At 43.4% G+C, this 17,564-nt stretch overlaps 1 protein-coding gene across 4 annotated transcripts in view; it reads left to right on the plus strand.

Annotated features, from left to right (window-relative positions):
* The window catches only part of Sh2d4a (SH2 domain containing 4A), a 69,620-nt gene extending 52,312 nt beyond the window's left edge, over positions 1-17,308 (plus strand). For all 4 annotated transcript variants that reach the window (XM_017802573.2, XM_029554614.1, XM_029554613.1 and 1 more), the window contains 3 exons: positions 2,516-2,646; positions 15,383-15,603; positions 16,036-17,308. In XM_017802573.2, the coding sequence (XP_017658062.1) occupies positions 2,516-2,646; positions 15,383-15,603; positions 16,036-16,128 (445 nt within the window). In that variant the 3' untranslated portion in view covers positions 16,129-17,308. The remainder of the gene's footprint in view (positions 1-2,515; positions 2,647-15,382; positions 15,604-16,035) is intronic.
* Positions 17,309-17,564: the final 256 nt, after the last annotated feature.

A 17,564-nucleotide genomic window follows, 5' to 3' on the forward strand; every position in this document is an offset into this window, starting at 1 on the left:
GAAACAGACTGTGTCTAGCCAACCTTCCAAAATAAAATTTAAAAGCACTTCTCTGTTAGGAGTTTGGCAAAATGAAAAACAAACAAAAATCTGTTTGCTAGGAACCAGTTGCTGTTAAGTTTTTTTTTTTTTTTTTTTTTTTTTTTAAGGGAGGTTTATGACCTCAGAGGAAACACGATGGTGGATCTTTTCTACTATAATTCTTCTATTTACTCAGCTGAAAGGTTCCACATTGGGATGTGGTGACCAGCACTAAATGCCCATGTGCACAGTTTGGGAAAAGATTTTTCCCTTTACAGACCAGAGCAAGAGAGAGCAATCAAGCGAGCGAGAGAGAGGAATATGCATCTCCCTAGCTTTCCAATAGGTCACAGACTGACTCCTACACCTGACCTTGTTAGGGTAGATTGCTTGTGTGTACTCTGGCCACAGAGCTGCATCAACAGCCTCTCTTATTCTCTAGGCCCTTCCTGGAGGAGCATGGAAGGGTGACTTACAAGGTATCTCTTTCCTGCAGTGATGTTAGAGCATGGCATATCTGAGTGATGGCAATGAAGTGACCTTTTTAAAAAGGGGCTGGTTCTTGTCATTTGTGCCCAGTTCATTTTTTCCAACTTAAGACACTGCATGAAAGGTTTCTTGTGTGTCAGAAAGGGTGGGGTTAGGCCTGGGACTCTGAACAGCCATGACAGAGGTCAGCCAAGATCCAGTCTGGGGAAAGACAGACACTAGGCTGTCCAGTGTATTTGGAATTTTGCTTCATCTCCAAGGATTATGCGGAGAAAAATAATACCTAATTTATAAGCTAATATAAGAATTTATGATGTAATGACTTATGTATATAAAAACTGCTCCCTAAGAAAGTATATCTTCTACAAAATCTTCTGAAAATCATGGAACATGGTATGTACATGTATTTACACATGTGCATGCATTTGCATGTATATGCATATGTAATGTGTGTTTATAGAACTGACACATATATCGCATGGAACTCAGCAGGATGTGATGCCAGGAAAAGCACAGTGAGCCATAAGTTCATTTATATATAGGAAGTTCCAGTAGCTCTCCTAAACTCTTTGTTTTAAAATTTGAATTCTGTACAGATTTAGTGGCCTGTTGAGTAGGACTCAGAAATATGTTCATTAAACTGTAGTGTTGCCTTTTTTAAAAAAAATGTTTATTTTTATTTTATGTGTACGAGTGTATTGCCTGCATGTGTGTAAGTGCATCCGTGTCATGCAATGCCTACAGAGGACAGAAGAGGCCATCAGATCCCCTGAAATGAGTTACGGACAGTTGTTAGCTGTCATGTGGGTGCTGGGACTCGAACCCGGGTCTTCTGCAAGAACAGCCAGTGTTCTTAACTGCTGAGTCATCTTTCTAGCCCCTAGTGTTGCTGTTTGTGGTGGAATCCACTCCACTCCAGAACCTTAGTTCTGACACTGAATTTATTTCAAAATGATTCTGTGGCTTATTTTTCCTTCCCAATCGTCACATGATTTTCTTCTCTTTATATTTCTGAGATTGTCTTTTAGCAGAACTAAACCTCTTCAAAGTATGAGTGAGAAGAAAGGCAGGGAGGTGAGTAAAAACTGACAAAGAAGAGAAAAACAAATAATAAAAATGCAGGGAGGAAATTGCTCTCAGCACATGTGATTGCTTTTGTTCACAAGTGCATGCTCTCCAGGAAAGTAGTGCTGGGCGCGCCTCAATTTTTTAATGTTTGCTTTCTCAAATTTTAATTGGAAGTTAATAGATCTTCTAATTCCTGTTAAAATGAACTTAAATCTAACACAGCAATGGTATACTTAGGACTGGAAGAGCAAGTGACAGATTACTGTATTTTCCTCTGTCGGCTTTAGGGAAGCTGTATAATGGTGTTTTGTGGGGGGTCTAATCTCCCATTAACTCTGCCCATGTAATTAGATGAATTAGATGTGTATAATTCTTTCTTTCTCTCTCCCTCCCTTCCCTTCCCTCCCTCTTTTCCTCTCTCCCTCCATCTCTCCATCTCTACCATATACAGTTGACCCTCGGTATCCATGGGAACTAATTCCAGGACCCCTTGAAGATACCAAAACGTGAGGATGCTCAAGGCTTACATAAAATGATGCAGTATTTGCATATAAAGCATGCACATCCTCCCTTTACTTTACAGCATCTCTGAGTCACTCATTAGGGCTACTACACTATAAGTGCTATGTAAATTGTAAATAGCTGTGATGCAATATTGTTTAGGGAACAGTGCCAGGCAAACATGTCTGCATGTGTTTAGTATACCTGCAATCATTTTCTTCATTTATTTTCAGTCTTCTATTAGTTAAATTGATGCAGACCAGTCTATAGGTATAAATATATAAATATATAAGCATATATACACATATATAAATGTATACACATATGCATGTATGTATGAGAGTCATACACATATACATATATAAGGGAGTTTTGATGACATTATTGACATTATTTCAAATTAGCCCTAACTTGAGCATCATCTTACCCATGACAGGAATCAGGGAGTAACAAGGACAGCTTCCAACTCTGCCCAGGAGGACATCATCCGATGGTTCAGAGAGGAGCAGCTGCCATTCCGAGCAGGGTTTCAGAAAAACTCAGACACCATCGCTCCCTGGTTCCATGGTGAGTGCTGAGACCATCTCTGATGACAGTCAAGTAGTGCCAAGTCCCAGGAAGACACAATGAAGGAAAGCTTCCTCTCCCTTCTTCGTTTGTACTGCCCAAAAGAGTCTTTCAAATTATTTTCCAAAGAGTTTCCTCAACAGTTTCTCAGAAAGCTGCCTCATGCCTCCTTAGAAAGCCATCAGCATTCATGGCCTTGTACATGCTGTGGGCTAATTCTTCACCACAATGCCCCAGGGAGAATGGGGAATGTAGGGCTTCCTAGGGGCTCAGAGGAGGGTGCTTGATTGTGACTAATACGTGGCAATGTTTTCCTCCACCAAAACATCAGCCAGCTGGGGTTGTTGGGGATGGACATGGTTGGTAGAAGGCCAGCCATGACCCAGCTCTCCATTAACTAGTTGAGGGACCTTGAGCAAATTGTGGTCTTTTTCTGTAGCCGGTTAACCCACTTGAGCTGCATTTTTCTCATCTCTTAAATGAGGAATTTGAGCTTTTGGATCTTAAGAATTCTGTCACTTTGATCCTTTCTTCCCAGTTCTCTAGTAACGCTACAAGGTAGAGTTTTTGGTCTTTGGTAGGTATTAGCTAATCATTTCATTATTTCACCTAAGGGACTTGAGTAAATTTCGAGAAAAGTTGGTTTCTTTAAGACCTCAACTCATTCCTTCAAGGTCTGTGGTTAGGAGAGAGGAGTATAGCTCAAAATAGGAAACACCTGTGGATCCCAGCATGTTGCTTGTAATACACAAAGCACTCAGTTCTAATCTTAGCATAGAAAAGGAAGGAAGGAAGGAAGGGAGGGAGGGAGGGAGGAAGGAAAGTAAGGAAAATAAGGAAAATAAATTCCCATAATTGAATTAGACTAACTGGTACTTTAATATACAAATCCCTCCCACTTAGCATATATCTTAAGAGTGTCTTGGTTTGAATTATTTAAGGCATCTCTCTTTTAAGTAGTGCCATTGTACACATAAGTAGACCACAGAAAATAAGCTCCCATGAGTGCATCATGAGCAACCTCCTCTACAGTGCACCAGCCCACCAGTGGTAGGATTTCTCCTCAAGCTGCTTTTGTAGCCTGACCATCCTAGCAGATCTGTTAGGTGTCCTTGATCACACATGTGCTTTGAAGATCAGACTCTGGCTCTTGAAGAGACCTATCCCCTTACTGGGCCAGTCATGAGCCGCATCCTCAGTCCCTTGTTCTATTGTGATGATGTCAGAGACTAACAGAAAGAACTCAAGCCAGTTTTACAAGCCTTCACTGTGGCTAACTGCAACCTACTGTTACCTTGCTTCCCTTTTAAGATAAGCACAGGGGAAATTGGCTACTTTGTGGTTTCTGTGTCTCTGGACAGTTTCTGTGTGCTGTCATGCCCAATAAGAACAGTGGTAGTTTGTTTTTGTTTTTTAAACATCAGGGAATAAAAAAATGGGAAATGTTGGCTGATTTATTAAGAATTCTGGTACTTTAACTGGCTGTTCTATTTGAAAGAGTTGTTAAAAGCTTTGGTTAAAAGTTCTTGAGTGTTAGCCGGGCGTGGTGGCGCACGCCTTTAATCCCAGCACTCGGGAGGCAGAGGCAGGCGGATCTCTGTGAGTTCAAGGCCAGCCTGGTCTACATAGTGAGCTCCAGGACAGCTGGGGCTACAGGGAGACCCTGTCTCAAAAAGACCAAAAAAAAAAAAAAAAAGTTCTTGAGTGTTATGTATAATAATTTATAAATGTGACATGTTTATTGATTTGTTCTTATTTATACAAATAGTTATAGTTATAAGCAAAATAAATAATGCAATTAAAATTAAGTAATGTGATTAATGCATAGTCAGGTGGTCAATATATATCCTTTGCTTCATTTTTAGGGAGACAGAATTTCACATTTTCATGACAAAGAGAGGACACATTATACATTGTCTCTTTGAAATACAATTGGTGACTCATTTACCATTTACTGCTACATAAAATGGTGATCACCCTTGAACATGTCTCATTGTACCCACATGTGACAAGTTCTTCAGAGAATATATCCAGATGTAGAAATACTGGTGGGAGAGGCTAGGCATTTTTAACCATGCAGGTTGGACATTTCTAATCCAAATATCCAAAACCAGAAATCCTCCAAACCCTGAGCCAGCGTATTCTTTGAGTGTTTCAGAGTTTTGGAGGATTTTATATTCTATATTTTCTGATTATGAACGCTCAGCTGGCAATCTATTTAAATGTGCCAATATTTAAAAACCTCCCAAATTGGAAACACTTGTGGTCCCCAACATGTTGAAGAAGAGCTGCTCAGTCTGCAATAAGTATTGCCAAGCACTTATGACCCCAAAGTGATCACACCAATCAATGCCTACTTCCACAGCCGTCCCCGAGTTGCTGTTTTTCTCTGTACTTCTCGGCGCTTAGCACTGCCTGGTCTTATTTTCCTTGCATGTTGTGGTTCCAAAATAGAATCTTCAAGACTGGAGACGTGGCTCAGTGCTTAAGAGCACTGAGGACCCAGGTTCAGTTCCTAACACATTGTGACTAACAACCATTTATCACTCTGCACTTTAGTTTTTGAGACAAGATTCTCACTGACCTTGATGTTTTGGCTGGCTGCCTGTCTCCATGCCCCCCGGTTCTGGGGTTACAGATGCCATACCACGCCTAGCTTTTATGTGGGTGTTAGGGATCTGAACTCAGGTCTTCAGGCTTGTGCAGCAAGCATTTTGCCCACTGAGCCATCTCCTCAACCCCCTTGACCACTTTGAAATGTGCAGTTCAGCACTCTTGCTTATTTTCTGCAGTCTAGGTAGTCTCTGTGCCATGTATTGGTGTGAGGTGTAAACTCTAGGGCCTCTCAGGTCTTCCCTGAGTCTGTGCCTTTCCCTGTGTATGTAGTGACGTTCTAATTTTATACCACCTACACAGCTATGTTTTAAAATATTTTTATTGAGCTTTTGTACATTTCATACAACAGTTCTTAATCAAATTAAGACCCCCTCCTCCATCCATGGTCCCCACCCACCAGGCCTCATGTGTTCTGCCATATATGTTAAGTCCCATCTGGTCAACCATTATGTGTATGGGTGTATTGCCTGCATGTATGTGAGTGCACCCGTGTCATACAGTGCCTGTGGAGGTCAGAGAGGGTGTTGGATCCCCTGGAACTGGAGTTATGGATGGTTGTTAGCTGCCACATAGGTGCTGAGAACCAAGCCTGAGTCCTTTACAAGAGCAGCCAGTGCTCTAAATCGCTGAGCCATCTCTCCAGCCCCATACACAGCTATTTTTGAATGCCCCAGACTTTCATGTCTACCCCCAAAAAATGGAAAGAAAGAAAAATCAAAGAGCGAAGGAGTTTTAAACTTAATGTTCAGAACATCAAGGTGAATTGTGTTTTTCTCCTCTGCAAGAGAAGAGGTGACAGATATATCATGGGGCTGTCTCCATAAAGCAAATCAGAATGTGTGTGTGAAGAGTTCAGAACAGCTGGTAGAGCACAGTGCTTCTGCTGTGGCTTAGCAGAGTGCAGCAGCAAAATGTCTTCATGTGTGTTGCTCTCCCTGTCCTCCTGTTAGCATAACCCTACCATTCTGCGAGACAGAGTCATACACAAGGAACATGTGGCTTTTCAGTAAAACAGATCTTAATACTGCAAAACCTGTCTCATTCAGAAGTACTTATTTAGGGCCTGTTCTTACAAAGGCAACAGTGACATGGAAGGACACAGGTTGGAAGTCACCACAGAGTATCAGAGAGTTCTGATTATTGGAGGAGGAGGAGGAGGAGGAATTGTTTGGGGGAGGTTTCAGGACAGGACATGGCAGGTCAAAGCTGAACTTTTGGGGGAGGGGTGTAGCCATGAGGAGGTGGGACGGATCTGCTGAGGTAATGGCTCTGTCTCCTAGTTGTATATTCTTCTGAGTACTATCATTAACTCTACTTGGTTGGTTTCCTTAATGAGAGGGATTATTTATTTCCCTTCCTCACCTTGGTCTCTTCCCATCCTATTGTCCTAGACCCCAGTTGTCAGTTCAGGAGTATCTTGACCCTTGACTACAATCCTTGCTTTTATTTGTCTTATCCTTGCACCTACTTACCATGTTCCTGAAGTTGTTAAGACGCTTTGCCTACTCTTTGGTGTTTATAAAGTATGAGATAACTGCCAGAGGGTCCCTGTGGCTAACTGACCAACAAGGTCACCAGGCTTATTATGGCTCCAGATTCCTAGTCTTCAGACTATGTTGATGCACAATTGATTATACTCACTGAAGAGCTTCGAGGCCTCCTTGAGAAAGAGCCAAAGAATAGACACAATTCAAGTTTGAACATCCGTCCAGAAACCCACAAGTTCTTCATTCTACCAACATTTCCTGACACCTCCCAGATGGCAGCAGAATATTCAGGGGTCTTAGAAAGCTCCAGAGACTGGGAGGAGGGAGGTGGTGGAAAGACAGAAATGAAGATGGAAACATACTTCTAGTTTAGGACTTTTCCAGCATTTTTGTTGTTGGATAATCCTCTCGAGTATTTGCTTTGCACATCTGTGCTTGAACATTATTATTTTTAATTTCTTTTCTTTTTTAAATTGAATTTTTTGTGAATTTCATACATTTTGATCCCATTTAGATTCCCTTCCCTATCTGCACCTCCCCATGTTACACCCCATCCATATTATAGATATGGATATAGATATAAAGAGAGTCATTAAGTATCACACACACACACACACACACACACACACACACATATAAGCATACAGTGTCAACTTTGTGTCCCCAGATGTCCTTTACTGTGGGTCCATCCACTGGAGCCTGGTTAATTTACCAGGGTCACACCCTTTAAAGAGACTGACTCTCCCCCTCCCAGCAGTCATCAGTTCCCAATAGTTCCTCAGTGGGGTTGGGGGTCTCTTACCCACTTCCCCACATCTTTGCTGAGATTTGTCTGACTTGAGCTTACATGAGACTTGTGATGCTGCCACCATGGCTGTGAATTCATATGAGCAACTGACCATCTGCCTGGAAAACTGTGTTTCCTTGTGGTCATCTACCACCTCTGACTCTTAGAATCTTTCCGCCACCTCTTCCACAATGATCCCTGAGCCTTTGGAGGCAGGAATTTGATACAGGTGTCCAGTGTTTTGAAATACCATTAACTCTTGCTTTTTTCAAATGGGGGTTTATGTGGGCATCAAAGACATAGTCCCAGCCTTGCTCATTTCTTGTGACTGTCTTTTATTGACATGGCATATACCTGAGCCTGCCTTCTAAATGTTGTAGCCCCGATCGTTTATATTTTGTTACTCTGAAGGTAAATTAATATAACTTTAGTGGGATTTAATTGTGTCGGTTCGTACTATAGCTATTTTGAATTTTTCCATGTTGACACATCTCCTTGGGAGGTGAATGTTGCCCACCTCTGTGGGAGTGGTTCTAAAGTTGCCTATAAATAGCTGACAAGGTGGTGTTCTGTGTTGATCCCCTCTTTTCAAGCTGGCCCTTTGTCAACCCTGACTCCTTCAGCAAGGGAACCAGATACCACCACAGCTGGAAATAGGTAACTGAATAAATCTCATTAAGAAAGGCTTATAGATGCTGACCATGGTGTCTTTCAGCCTGAAACGTTAGTAGACCTGCCAATCAATGACTATTAGCAACCTGTCCTTTGACTATTTCTTAATTATGGGCATCAAAATTCTGCCTGCATTTCCCAAAAAGTGTTTTCAAACTGCTTCTCTCGAGCTCAAATTGCTGACGTATAGGACCCCTCAAAGCCCTTTTCTAAGCCTCAGGTGATAGTATGCACCCCGTGTCATTTCTATCCAGGACATACATTTCATTTAGCAGCTTAGCTATGATTATCAGCAAAACTAAGTCACCAGGGTGGGTGACAGGGAGGGCAGCTGGAAACCTATCCCTGGTGGCCACTGTGTGCCCTTGGGGGAACCAGTAGTGCTCCTCTGAGCATGCAAACTTCACTTCCATACTGTAGTTCTCCAGTGTCACTGTGTTGTTTTTGTCCAGATCGCCAAAGGAACTGGAGAAGATGAGACAGAAAGAGGCTGAAGCTGCACAGATTTATTCTAGGAAATGCTAGCTTTTCTTCAGAGAATACTATGCATTGTTGTTCTTTTCTGGAAGAATCTGATTTTTCTTATCAATGACGCAGTGCAGCAAACTTTCTGCAAAATATGTTACTATGCTTTCTATTAATGTTGAAAATAGACCAGACCTTGGACCCCAAACTCCTTCTTGACATTTTCTAAATGATGTACTTGAGTTGCAAATGCCCAGGATGTCAGTCGTGTGTGTGTGTGTGTGTGTGTGTGTGTGTGTGTGTCTTTCAGTCGTGTGTGTGTGTGTGTGTGTGCGCACACAAACCTGTGCATAGGCCACACGTGACAGTCCAAGAACAATGGGTGGGAGTTGATTGCTGGAGGTGGAACTCAGCATGCTAAGCAAACGTACCACTGAGTCAGGATGACATCTTGCACTTTCCCACCACGATTTAGGAGTTCTCAGGTCATTTAGAAGCCAAGGGAGTATGTAGAAAAGAAGCAAAATCAAGCACCTCAGCTTTGGGAACTCTTACTTAGGATTTGTATAGAAGGGGGATTCTGCAGCTTAGAGACATATTGGGAAAGCTATGCTTTTGTGGTTAGACGTTTCTTTATCAGCACATGCTCTCTTACTGACATCTTCTGCCACAACCAGTGGATCTTGGACAGTATTTCCTTAGACCAGGGAAGGAGAGCTAGAGGGATGAGTGGTGGCTAATTAAGAGCCCACCTTTGGGGTTAGCTGCCTTTCATCTGAGGCTCCATCAGTTAGCCATGTGGCCTTGGCCGAGTCACCTGCCTTCTGTGCTTCTGATGCTAATCTGTATAGTGTGGTAATGACTAAAGATTAACAACTTAATAGATATAAAGCACTCAGAACTGTGTGTGGCACATAGTAAACCCCAGGTAGTGTTAACCATTTAGAGAGCAACGTGAGAAAAGGTTAACACTAGAATTCTAATCCTTCAACTGTGAAGGAAACATTTAAATAATATTTTAAGAGCTTTGTTCATGTTCATCTTTTTCTGGTTGGCACCAGAAGAGGGTATCAGAGCCTCTTCCTGCCCTCCAGTGAAGGACTGGTAGAAAGGGGTGAATGTGTGACGTCAGACTCCTCCCTGTGCACCTGGGGACTGGCAAGGTGGCTGTTTGGAGTAAGGTCTTCTAGAAGCAGCTCTTTACTCACCCCCTTCTCCAGGTAGTGGAAGACTCTGAGGTCCCTTAGCAGCAGAGACAGGTCACATTGTAAATATCGTTTCCACACAGCCCTTTCTCTTGCCCTATTGGGTGGGAGTGGGGGGGGGGCAGAAGTAGGAATGTAGCACACATGGCAAATGTCAGGGCAAAGCATGGGAGGGCAACCAGGCGCTGTTGATCTGTAGCAGCTGGGTTCCGGGAGGCAGCTGGGTTCTGGGAAGCTTTGCGATGGCTCCACTGTCCTGTAGCACTGAGGCAGCTCTGAGTGCAGCCTCAAGTCTCTATGGCTGCTGGTCCTCAGAAGATGGCTCCTGACCATAAGAAAGTGGGAAAGGGCACCCCAGTGGGATCTTCGTGTTCAGCCAGACCATACTTACATATGACCGGGAAATGAATTCCTGTAAGTTGCTCAAGGTAGATAGAACATCTTTTTCTGAAATGAGTACTCATATTTTATTTTCAGTTAACTCCAAAATTTCATGAGTCTAGTGGGTTGAAAGTAAATCTGCAGCAGAGTGGGAACCAAGTATCTGGAATTGACCCTCATCTTGCAACCTTGGGCGTTAACCTTTTCCCCCTTAGCTTGTTCAGCTACAAAATGGAGATGATGATAATGTTAGCTCTGCTTATTTTAGAGCATTTTGAAAATTAAATGTAAATGGAAGTACCTTGTGCCAGCAAAGGTGGAGGTATTTGTAGTTGGGTGGGTAGAAGCATGGCTCTGGCTCAAACCCTGGGATCAGTGGCACCTTCTATTGACCTGCCTGAGAATCCTAAGGTTCTATACAGCTCTCCATATATGAACACAGATTTGAGGCATATTTAGGGCAAACTAGGATAGAGCTCATTAACTGTACAGGCCAGTGGAGTGGCTATTGACCACAACATGCCTAGTAACTAAATAAACTAACTAAGCTAAGAAAATTGAGTCCCTAGTCACACTAGTTCCACTGTAGCTGCTCAATAGATACTTGTGGGTAGTGGTATCCATTTGGCCAACACAGAGGACATGTCCATCATGTCAGAACATTCCTTTGCATAGTTCTGTTGTGGAAGGAGCCAGTCCCTGTCACAAAGAGAATAGTGGGGCTCTTCCTTCACTAGTGGGGCACCTCTGTCTGGTGAGCCTCCAAGCCAGGGAGACTGTGGGAGCTCCAACTCCAGCTGTGCCTTAGGCTCTTCAGGATCAGCTGCTCTCCAGAAGACCTTGTACAATGATGTCTGCCATTTTTCTGCCACTTTCTACCTGGATTCAGCTCCACAGGCTATGGCCCTGGTGAAAAGTCTGTCCCATTAAACTTATGAAATAAATCTCCCATTCACTCCGTTCAGTACCACAGGTGTCCTCAGGACCTCATATTGGCTTGGTTCTTTTCCAGTGTGTGAAGAGAGCTGATCAGAGGGAGGCAGCCCAGATGCTTCAGGAACTTAAGGGCAGGGTGAAAGCACTGCTTCATAATTCCTAGAGTCGTGCAGAGGGCAGGTCTGAGTAGTAAATCCCATACCACAGTGGTCTGTATCTGACACTTGAACAAAAAGAAATCACCCTCTTGCCCTGCTCAAAGCCTGCTCCGCATAGCCCTCCACCTTTGAGCCTGCTCTCATTCCCATGATGCACAGGGAGATTCCATTATGACTTGGGATTTGCCGCAAGATCACTTTATTACGTTCTTGTGTCTTAGGAGATTAGATAGTGTAAGATAGTGCACGATGGGTAATAACTGTAGAGGTTAGGAGGCTTACAGGTATTTGATTTGTACTTACTAACTATATCACCTGACATTAGAAGGAATTTGATTTTAGCCCAGGTTTGGTTGTAATTTTCCAAAACAGCTTTCTTTTTAGGAATCCAAATACAACTGGAAAACATTCAGATGTCAAAACATCTGCCTGTTCTGTTGAAGGAACTTGGAACTTCAGAGCTAGCCTGTCAGTAAGTCGGTGTGGAGAAAGACTTTTTTTTCCCAGAATTCGGCTTTTCCTCCAGTCATGGGTTTATCAAGCTCTTGGTTTTGTGTCAGGCAGTCTAATGTGGTGTCTTCAAACCTCTGCCAAGGGGAAGTCCATGCAGAGGTTGTTTGTTTCCTTGTTTCAATTTATGGTTGTCACAATCTATTAGTAGAATCAGGGATATCTAGAAGAGAAAAATAGACCAATAAAAGTGAGCAACCTGTGTGTATTGGGGCCATCATTTGAGCCTCTGACGTGGATGATGCAGCTTCTAACTGGGAGGTTTACCAGTGTCAATGGAGTCACTGTTCCCAGTGAGCCATGGAAGAAAGTGCGGAAAGATGACTGGTAGGATGTCCTAACTTTATATTGCAATCTCCAAAACACCTGAAAGAACAACTTAAAGGAGGAAATATTTTCGCATGTTCTCGGAGCATTCAAGTCCATGTGGCTCAAACCCATCTACTTGGGGAGAACATCGAGGCAACAGAAGGCATTGCAGAGGATGTTCTGAGCTCATGGTGGAGTTGGTGGTGGAGAAAGGGAACACAGGAAACACAGGAATGCATCAGAGCAAGACACAGCCCCCAAGGACACACCCCAGTTACTTTCTCCACCTAGATCTTGCCTCCTAAAGGTGCCACAATATCCCCCCTAAGAGCACCTCTAGCCAGGGCTAAGCATTCAAGATACGAACTTGTAACAGGATATTTCATATTTTTATTTTATGTATATGAGTGTTTCGCCTGCATGTATGCAAGAGCATCACATGCATGCAATACCAGCAGAGGTCAGAAGAGGGCACAGATCTCCTGGAACTGGAGTTATGGATGGTTGTGAGTCACCATGTGGGTGCCAGGAACTGAACCTGGGTCCTCCTCAGCCAGTGATCTTAACCACTGAGCCATCTCTCCAGCCCCTGATATTTCATACTTAAAGCATAGTAGATGCATATGGTGCACATGAATCATTCATTCTTATACTGGGAAGGACCCTAGTATAGAGGGGGGTCCCTGGAAGTGGGGCCCTCTGTTTCCTTCCTTTTGGGTACTATTTCCTATCTGAATAGAAGGTTCTGTCAGCCCAAACACGGTGCTTAATGCAAGCTCTCATCCTCGGCTTTGTGGCATAAGACCCTGGTCTGCATCTTCCTGAATGGGATGGGAAAAGAGCAGTTGGGAGAAACACAGATGAGTCCATCTTGGCTGGGGAGAAAGGCAATTTCTAAACTCCTCCCCTCACTGAATGTCTGTTTACAGAAAAGTGAGCACAAATGTTTTATTTTACATTATACTCTGGATGCCTGAGGATTACTTTTTGTTTGTTTGTTTGTTTGTTTGTTTGTGACAGAGTCTCACTATGTTGCCCCAACTGACCTGGAATTTGCTACATAGACCATCCCAGACTGGCCTTGATCTTACAGACAGCTGCCGACCTCTGCCTCCCAAGTGCTGGGATTTAAGTGCACCAGCATGCCCAGCTTGGGGCTTATTTTTTTAAAAATATATATTTTATTTAATTATTATTATTATTGTTGGTCTTTTTTGATCTGAGACAGGATCTCCCAGCTGGTAGTCCCAGTTGGCCTGGAACTCACTATGTAGACCAGGCTGGCCTCAAACTCACAGAGATCTGCCTGCCTCTGCCTCCTGAGTGCTGGGATTAAAGGTGTGTACCATCATGCCCAGTGTATTTTATTATTTTTATTTTATATGTATGAGTGTATGTACATGAGTGCACCCATGTCCTGCAGTGCCCTCAGAAGTCAGAAGAGGGCATCCAACTCCCCTGGATCTGGAGTTACAGATGGTTGTTAGCTGCCATGTGGGTGCTGGGAATCAAACCTGGTTCCTCTGCAAGAGCAACCCGTGCTCTTAACTGCTGAGCCATCTCTCTAGCGCAGGACTTCTTAACTAACTAAAGCTTCATCAGCAATCAGAAGGGCTATGAAAACCCATTGTCTTTTCATGAGGAAGGACTGAATGTCAACAGCAAACTAAGGGTGGAATGAGAGAAGTCACACACTTCTGTCTGCTGAAAAGCAAAGGGACCTGAAAAGAATACTGCTCTCCTCCAAAACCAGGACCCACAGGATAGTTCAGCAAGCCATGTCAGTGCTTTCTCCTGTGTGCTAACAAGACTGTCTGTTCATCTCATGAATTACAATAGAAATAAGAACTTTGGAACATGAGTCACACCCTAGGAGTTGGAGTGTGTCAGGAAGGGAGAGTGGAATTCAGGAGGCATCTTAACTTACCTTTTTACATAAACATGGGGGGGGTAGGAGTGTGTGTGTATGTGTGTGTGTGTGTGTGTGTGTGTGTATGTTAATCCCTTTGAATACATATTAAAACATAAACAAAGCTCTATCTCTTTAAGTACAACAGATATATACATTGAAGATATATACATAGCTTCTGTGGCAGGTACTCAGCAGACCAGGGTCTCTTCTGCCTCTGTTTACAGAACTCCTGGACCGTGTTATCTCAACTTTAAAACTGCTGACACTTTGTGCTGGATAATTCTTTTTAAAAATATTTTATTTATTATTTTTGTTTTATGGGTATGAGTGTATTGCTTGCATGTAGGTAGGTGTACCTGCGTAGTGCAATGCCCACAGAGGTCAGAGGAAGGTGTTGGATCCCCTGGAATTGGAGTTACAGACAGTTGTTTGCTGCCATGTGGATGCTGGGAATTGAACTCAAGTCCTCTGCAAGAGCAGCCAGTGCTCTTAACCACTGAACCAGCTCTCCAGCTCCAGTGCTGGATAATTCTTTGTAGTGCCTTCTTGTGCATGTTTTGCAGCAAACCTGGTCTCTACTCACACCCATGACACAACAGTGTGGACTAAGTTTTGTGTCACTGTGAACACAGTACCTGACAGAAATGACTTGAGAAAAGATTTTGCCTCATGGTTTTGGAGGGTTTCAGTCTACCATGGTGGGGAAGCACTGGCAGTGGAACCATGGGGTATATTAGTCACATCATGTTGGATCAGGCAGTGGAGAAAGAATGCTGGTAATCTACTAGCTTTCTCCTTTTCTCCTCTTATCCCATCTGGGGCCCCAGGCAATGGGCTGGTCCAATCCACATTCAGGGAGGATCTTTCCCCTCAGTTTATCCTCTCTGGAAACATCCACAACTCACTGACTGCACCTACAGGTGTGCCTTAATCTCCCTTGTGATTCTGGTTGAGAACCTCTGTCCTGGATCACGTCACCCCCTAGGCCACTGAGTTCTCACTGGTAGACAGTGGTGACCTGATGAGAGCATCTGAAGTCCCCTTTGGGTCCCAGCCTTCATAAGTGATTGGACAACCAGTGCTGCTACAAATGGATCTCTACGTGGAAATATGTTGATAAACACAGTTCATTTACCCTAATTGACTGACTCCCAAAATACACAAAGATAAATACATAGATATAGATAAAAAATACACTCTGTGTTTTACTAGACTCTACCTATACAGCTGGATGTAACAGAGGAGTGTTTGGAAAGTGTTTGACTGAAATGTCTGCATTTGTTTTTTCCTTTCCACAGGAATTCTTACACTAAAGAAAGCAAATGACCTCCTGAGCGCAGGTGTGCCGGGCAGTTTTCTGATCCGAGTGAGCGAGAAGATCAAAGGCTACGCCCTGTCCTACCTGTCTGAAGAAGGCTGCAAACATTTCCTCATAGATGCCTCCACTGACTCCTACAGCTTCCTGGGTGTGGACCAGCTACAGCACGCCACTCTGGCTGATTTGGTAGAATATCATAAGGTAAAGCCATTCATAGACTGAATTTGCTTTAGGAATTTTCTTTAAGAAAAGCAATTAGAAGGAAAATGACCGAGACACACAATGGGGAGATTTGTGTTTGATAATTCCTCCTGATAACCATGAATCTTAATTGCATTTCTTTATCATGGAACTTACTTCCTCCCAACACACTCAGAGAGACCCCGCCCCGGGTTTGGGAATGCCCAGGATGCTAAAAAGCTGGGCACACACTGACCATATCTGAGACCAGTCCTAGTTTAGAACTAGGGCTCTAGAGGGAAAGGGAGGGTAGTGAGGAGAAAAATTGCTTTTAAGATTGTCATAATAAAGCTTTGTATAAACCCAGGGTAGAGGAATGATATCCCCTGAGGAGGGGGTACCAAAGGCGTCTACCACACAGCTGCCAGCCTGACCTTGTGTTTTGATTGGCAGGAAGAACCCATAACTTCCCTGGGGAAGGAACTCCTGCTATACCCCTGTGGTCAGCAGGACAAGCCACCAGACTACCTGGAGCTCTTTGAGTGACAGCTTCCATCCAGATCAACCTCCAACCTCCAACTGGGTTCTCCTCTGAGCAGACATCTCTGAGATGGACATTTGTGTGTGATGCCAATTTACTCTGTGACAGAGCCAACACTGAACAATGGAAGTGTCCATGAGGTCCTGGTGAAAATCTCTCCTTCACAAATGTTGGTTTTAATTCAAGGAAGGGAAAAATGACCTCACCCTCATCCTCACTCTGAAATGGAAAAGGAAAAGGGTATCCTAACATGAAGGATATGACCTTGAAGGATGAGACTTCAATGACTGATGTATATAAGATTAAAAAAAAGGAAGAAACTGAGAACTTTTAGTAATTAAGGTGTTACTTTTAAAATCAGAAGCTGTGTGAACTCTTTTGTGATCTACAAATTCCCTCTTTGTATAACTCTAAGGTCTCAAAGTCCTGTTTAGATGAACTTCCATCTTGCCTTTAGAATGCCAGAAAAGATTGTCCTCATTGAGAGCTGAGTTATCCTCAAAGCACCCCCCTCTCTGTGTGTCTTGGAGCCAGGATGTAGGAGACAGAAAAGCAAGCCACAAGTATAAATTGAAAGGGTTTTAACAGTTAGGTTGAGAGATTTACCATATATGGAAAGGAAATGCACAGGGATTGTAGGAAAGTGAACAGCACCTGGGAGCTTGCTTCCTCATCCTGGGGAGTAGGGAGAGCACCTGGTCTGCCTCCTTCATCCCAAAGATGACATACATGTTCATGTAAGGTGTCATGTGTTAGTGATGCACAGACAAGAACAGAATAAGTGATCTGTTCAGATACTACTTCTTGAGGGTTGAATTGTGCTTGGCACCAAAAATACACCAAAGCCCTCCTTATCCGTGAATGTGGCCTTATTTGGAAATTGGGTCTTTACATATGAAGACAAGAGAAGATTGCTTCAAGTAGGGTAGGACCTAAAGCCAACGACTGGTATCTTTATAAGGGAAGAGAGGTTTAGGAACGGACACACCGGAGGAAGAAGGCCCCAGGAAAGAGTAAAGGAAGGCCACTGTAAGGCAGGGAACACCAGGAACTTCAGCAGCCACCACAGGCCAGGGACAGATTCTCCTTGGAACTCTAGAAGAGAACATGGTCTTGCTCACACCTTTATTCCAGCCTTTTAGTCTCCAGAACTTCAAGAGAATAAATGTCTTTCTAAAACATTGAGTTTATGGTGATTTTTTACAGCAGCCTCAGAAAGCTAACACAACAGCTAGTGTAATCACAGATCCTGCATGCATGGTAGACCCATTCATTGCTACACAGTCTACAGCCTCGTGAAATAAATATAGAGCATGGGACAGCCTTTCAAGTAGTTCTGTCTGGCCCTGGGGCACAGATTTATTCAGTCAGGAATCTTCTGCTTTGCAAGCATCCTTAAACCAAAACCTCCAGCCATTCTTAGTCCAGCATCAATGCAGAG

The sequence above is a fragment of the Nannospalax galili genome, unplaced genomic scaffold (assembly GCF_000622305.1).
Source record: "Nannospalax galili isolate Female #2095 unplaced genomic scaffold, S.galili_v1.0 scaffold291, whole genome shotgun sequence".
NCBI classification, from domain to species: domain Eukaryota; kingdom Metazoa; phylum Chordata; class Mammalia; order Rodentia; family Spalacidae; genus Nannospalax; species Nannospalax galili.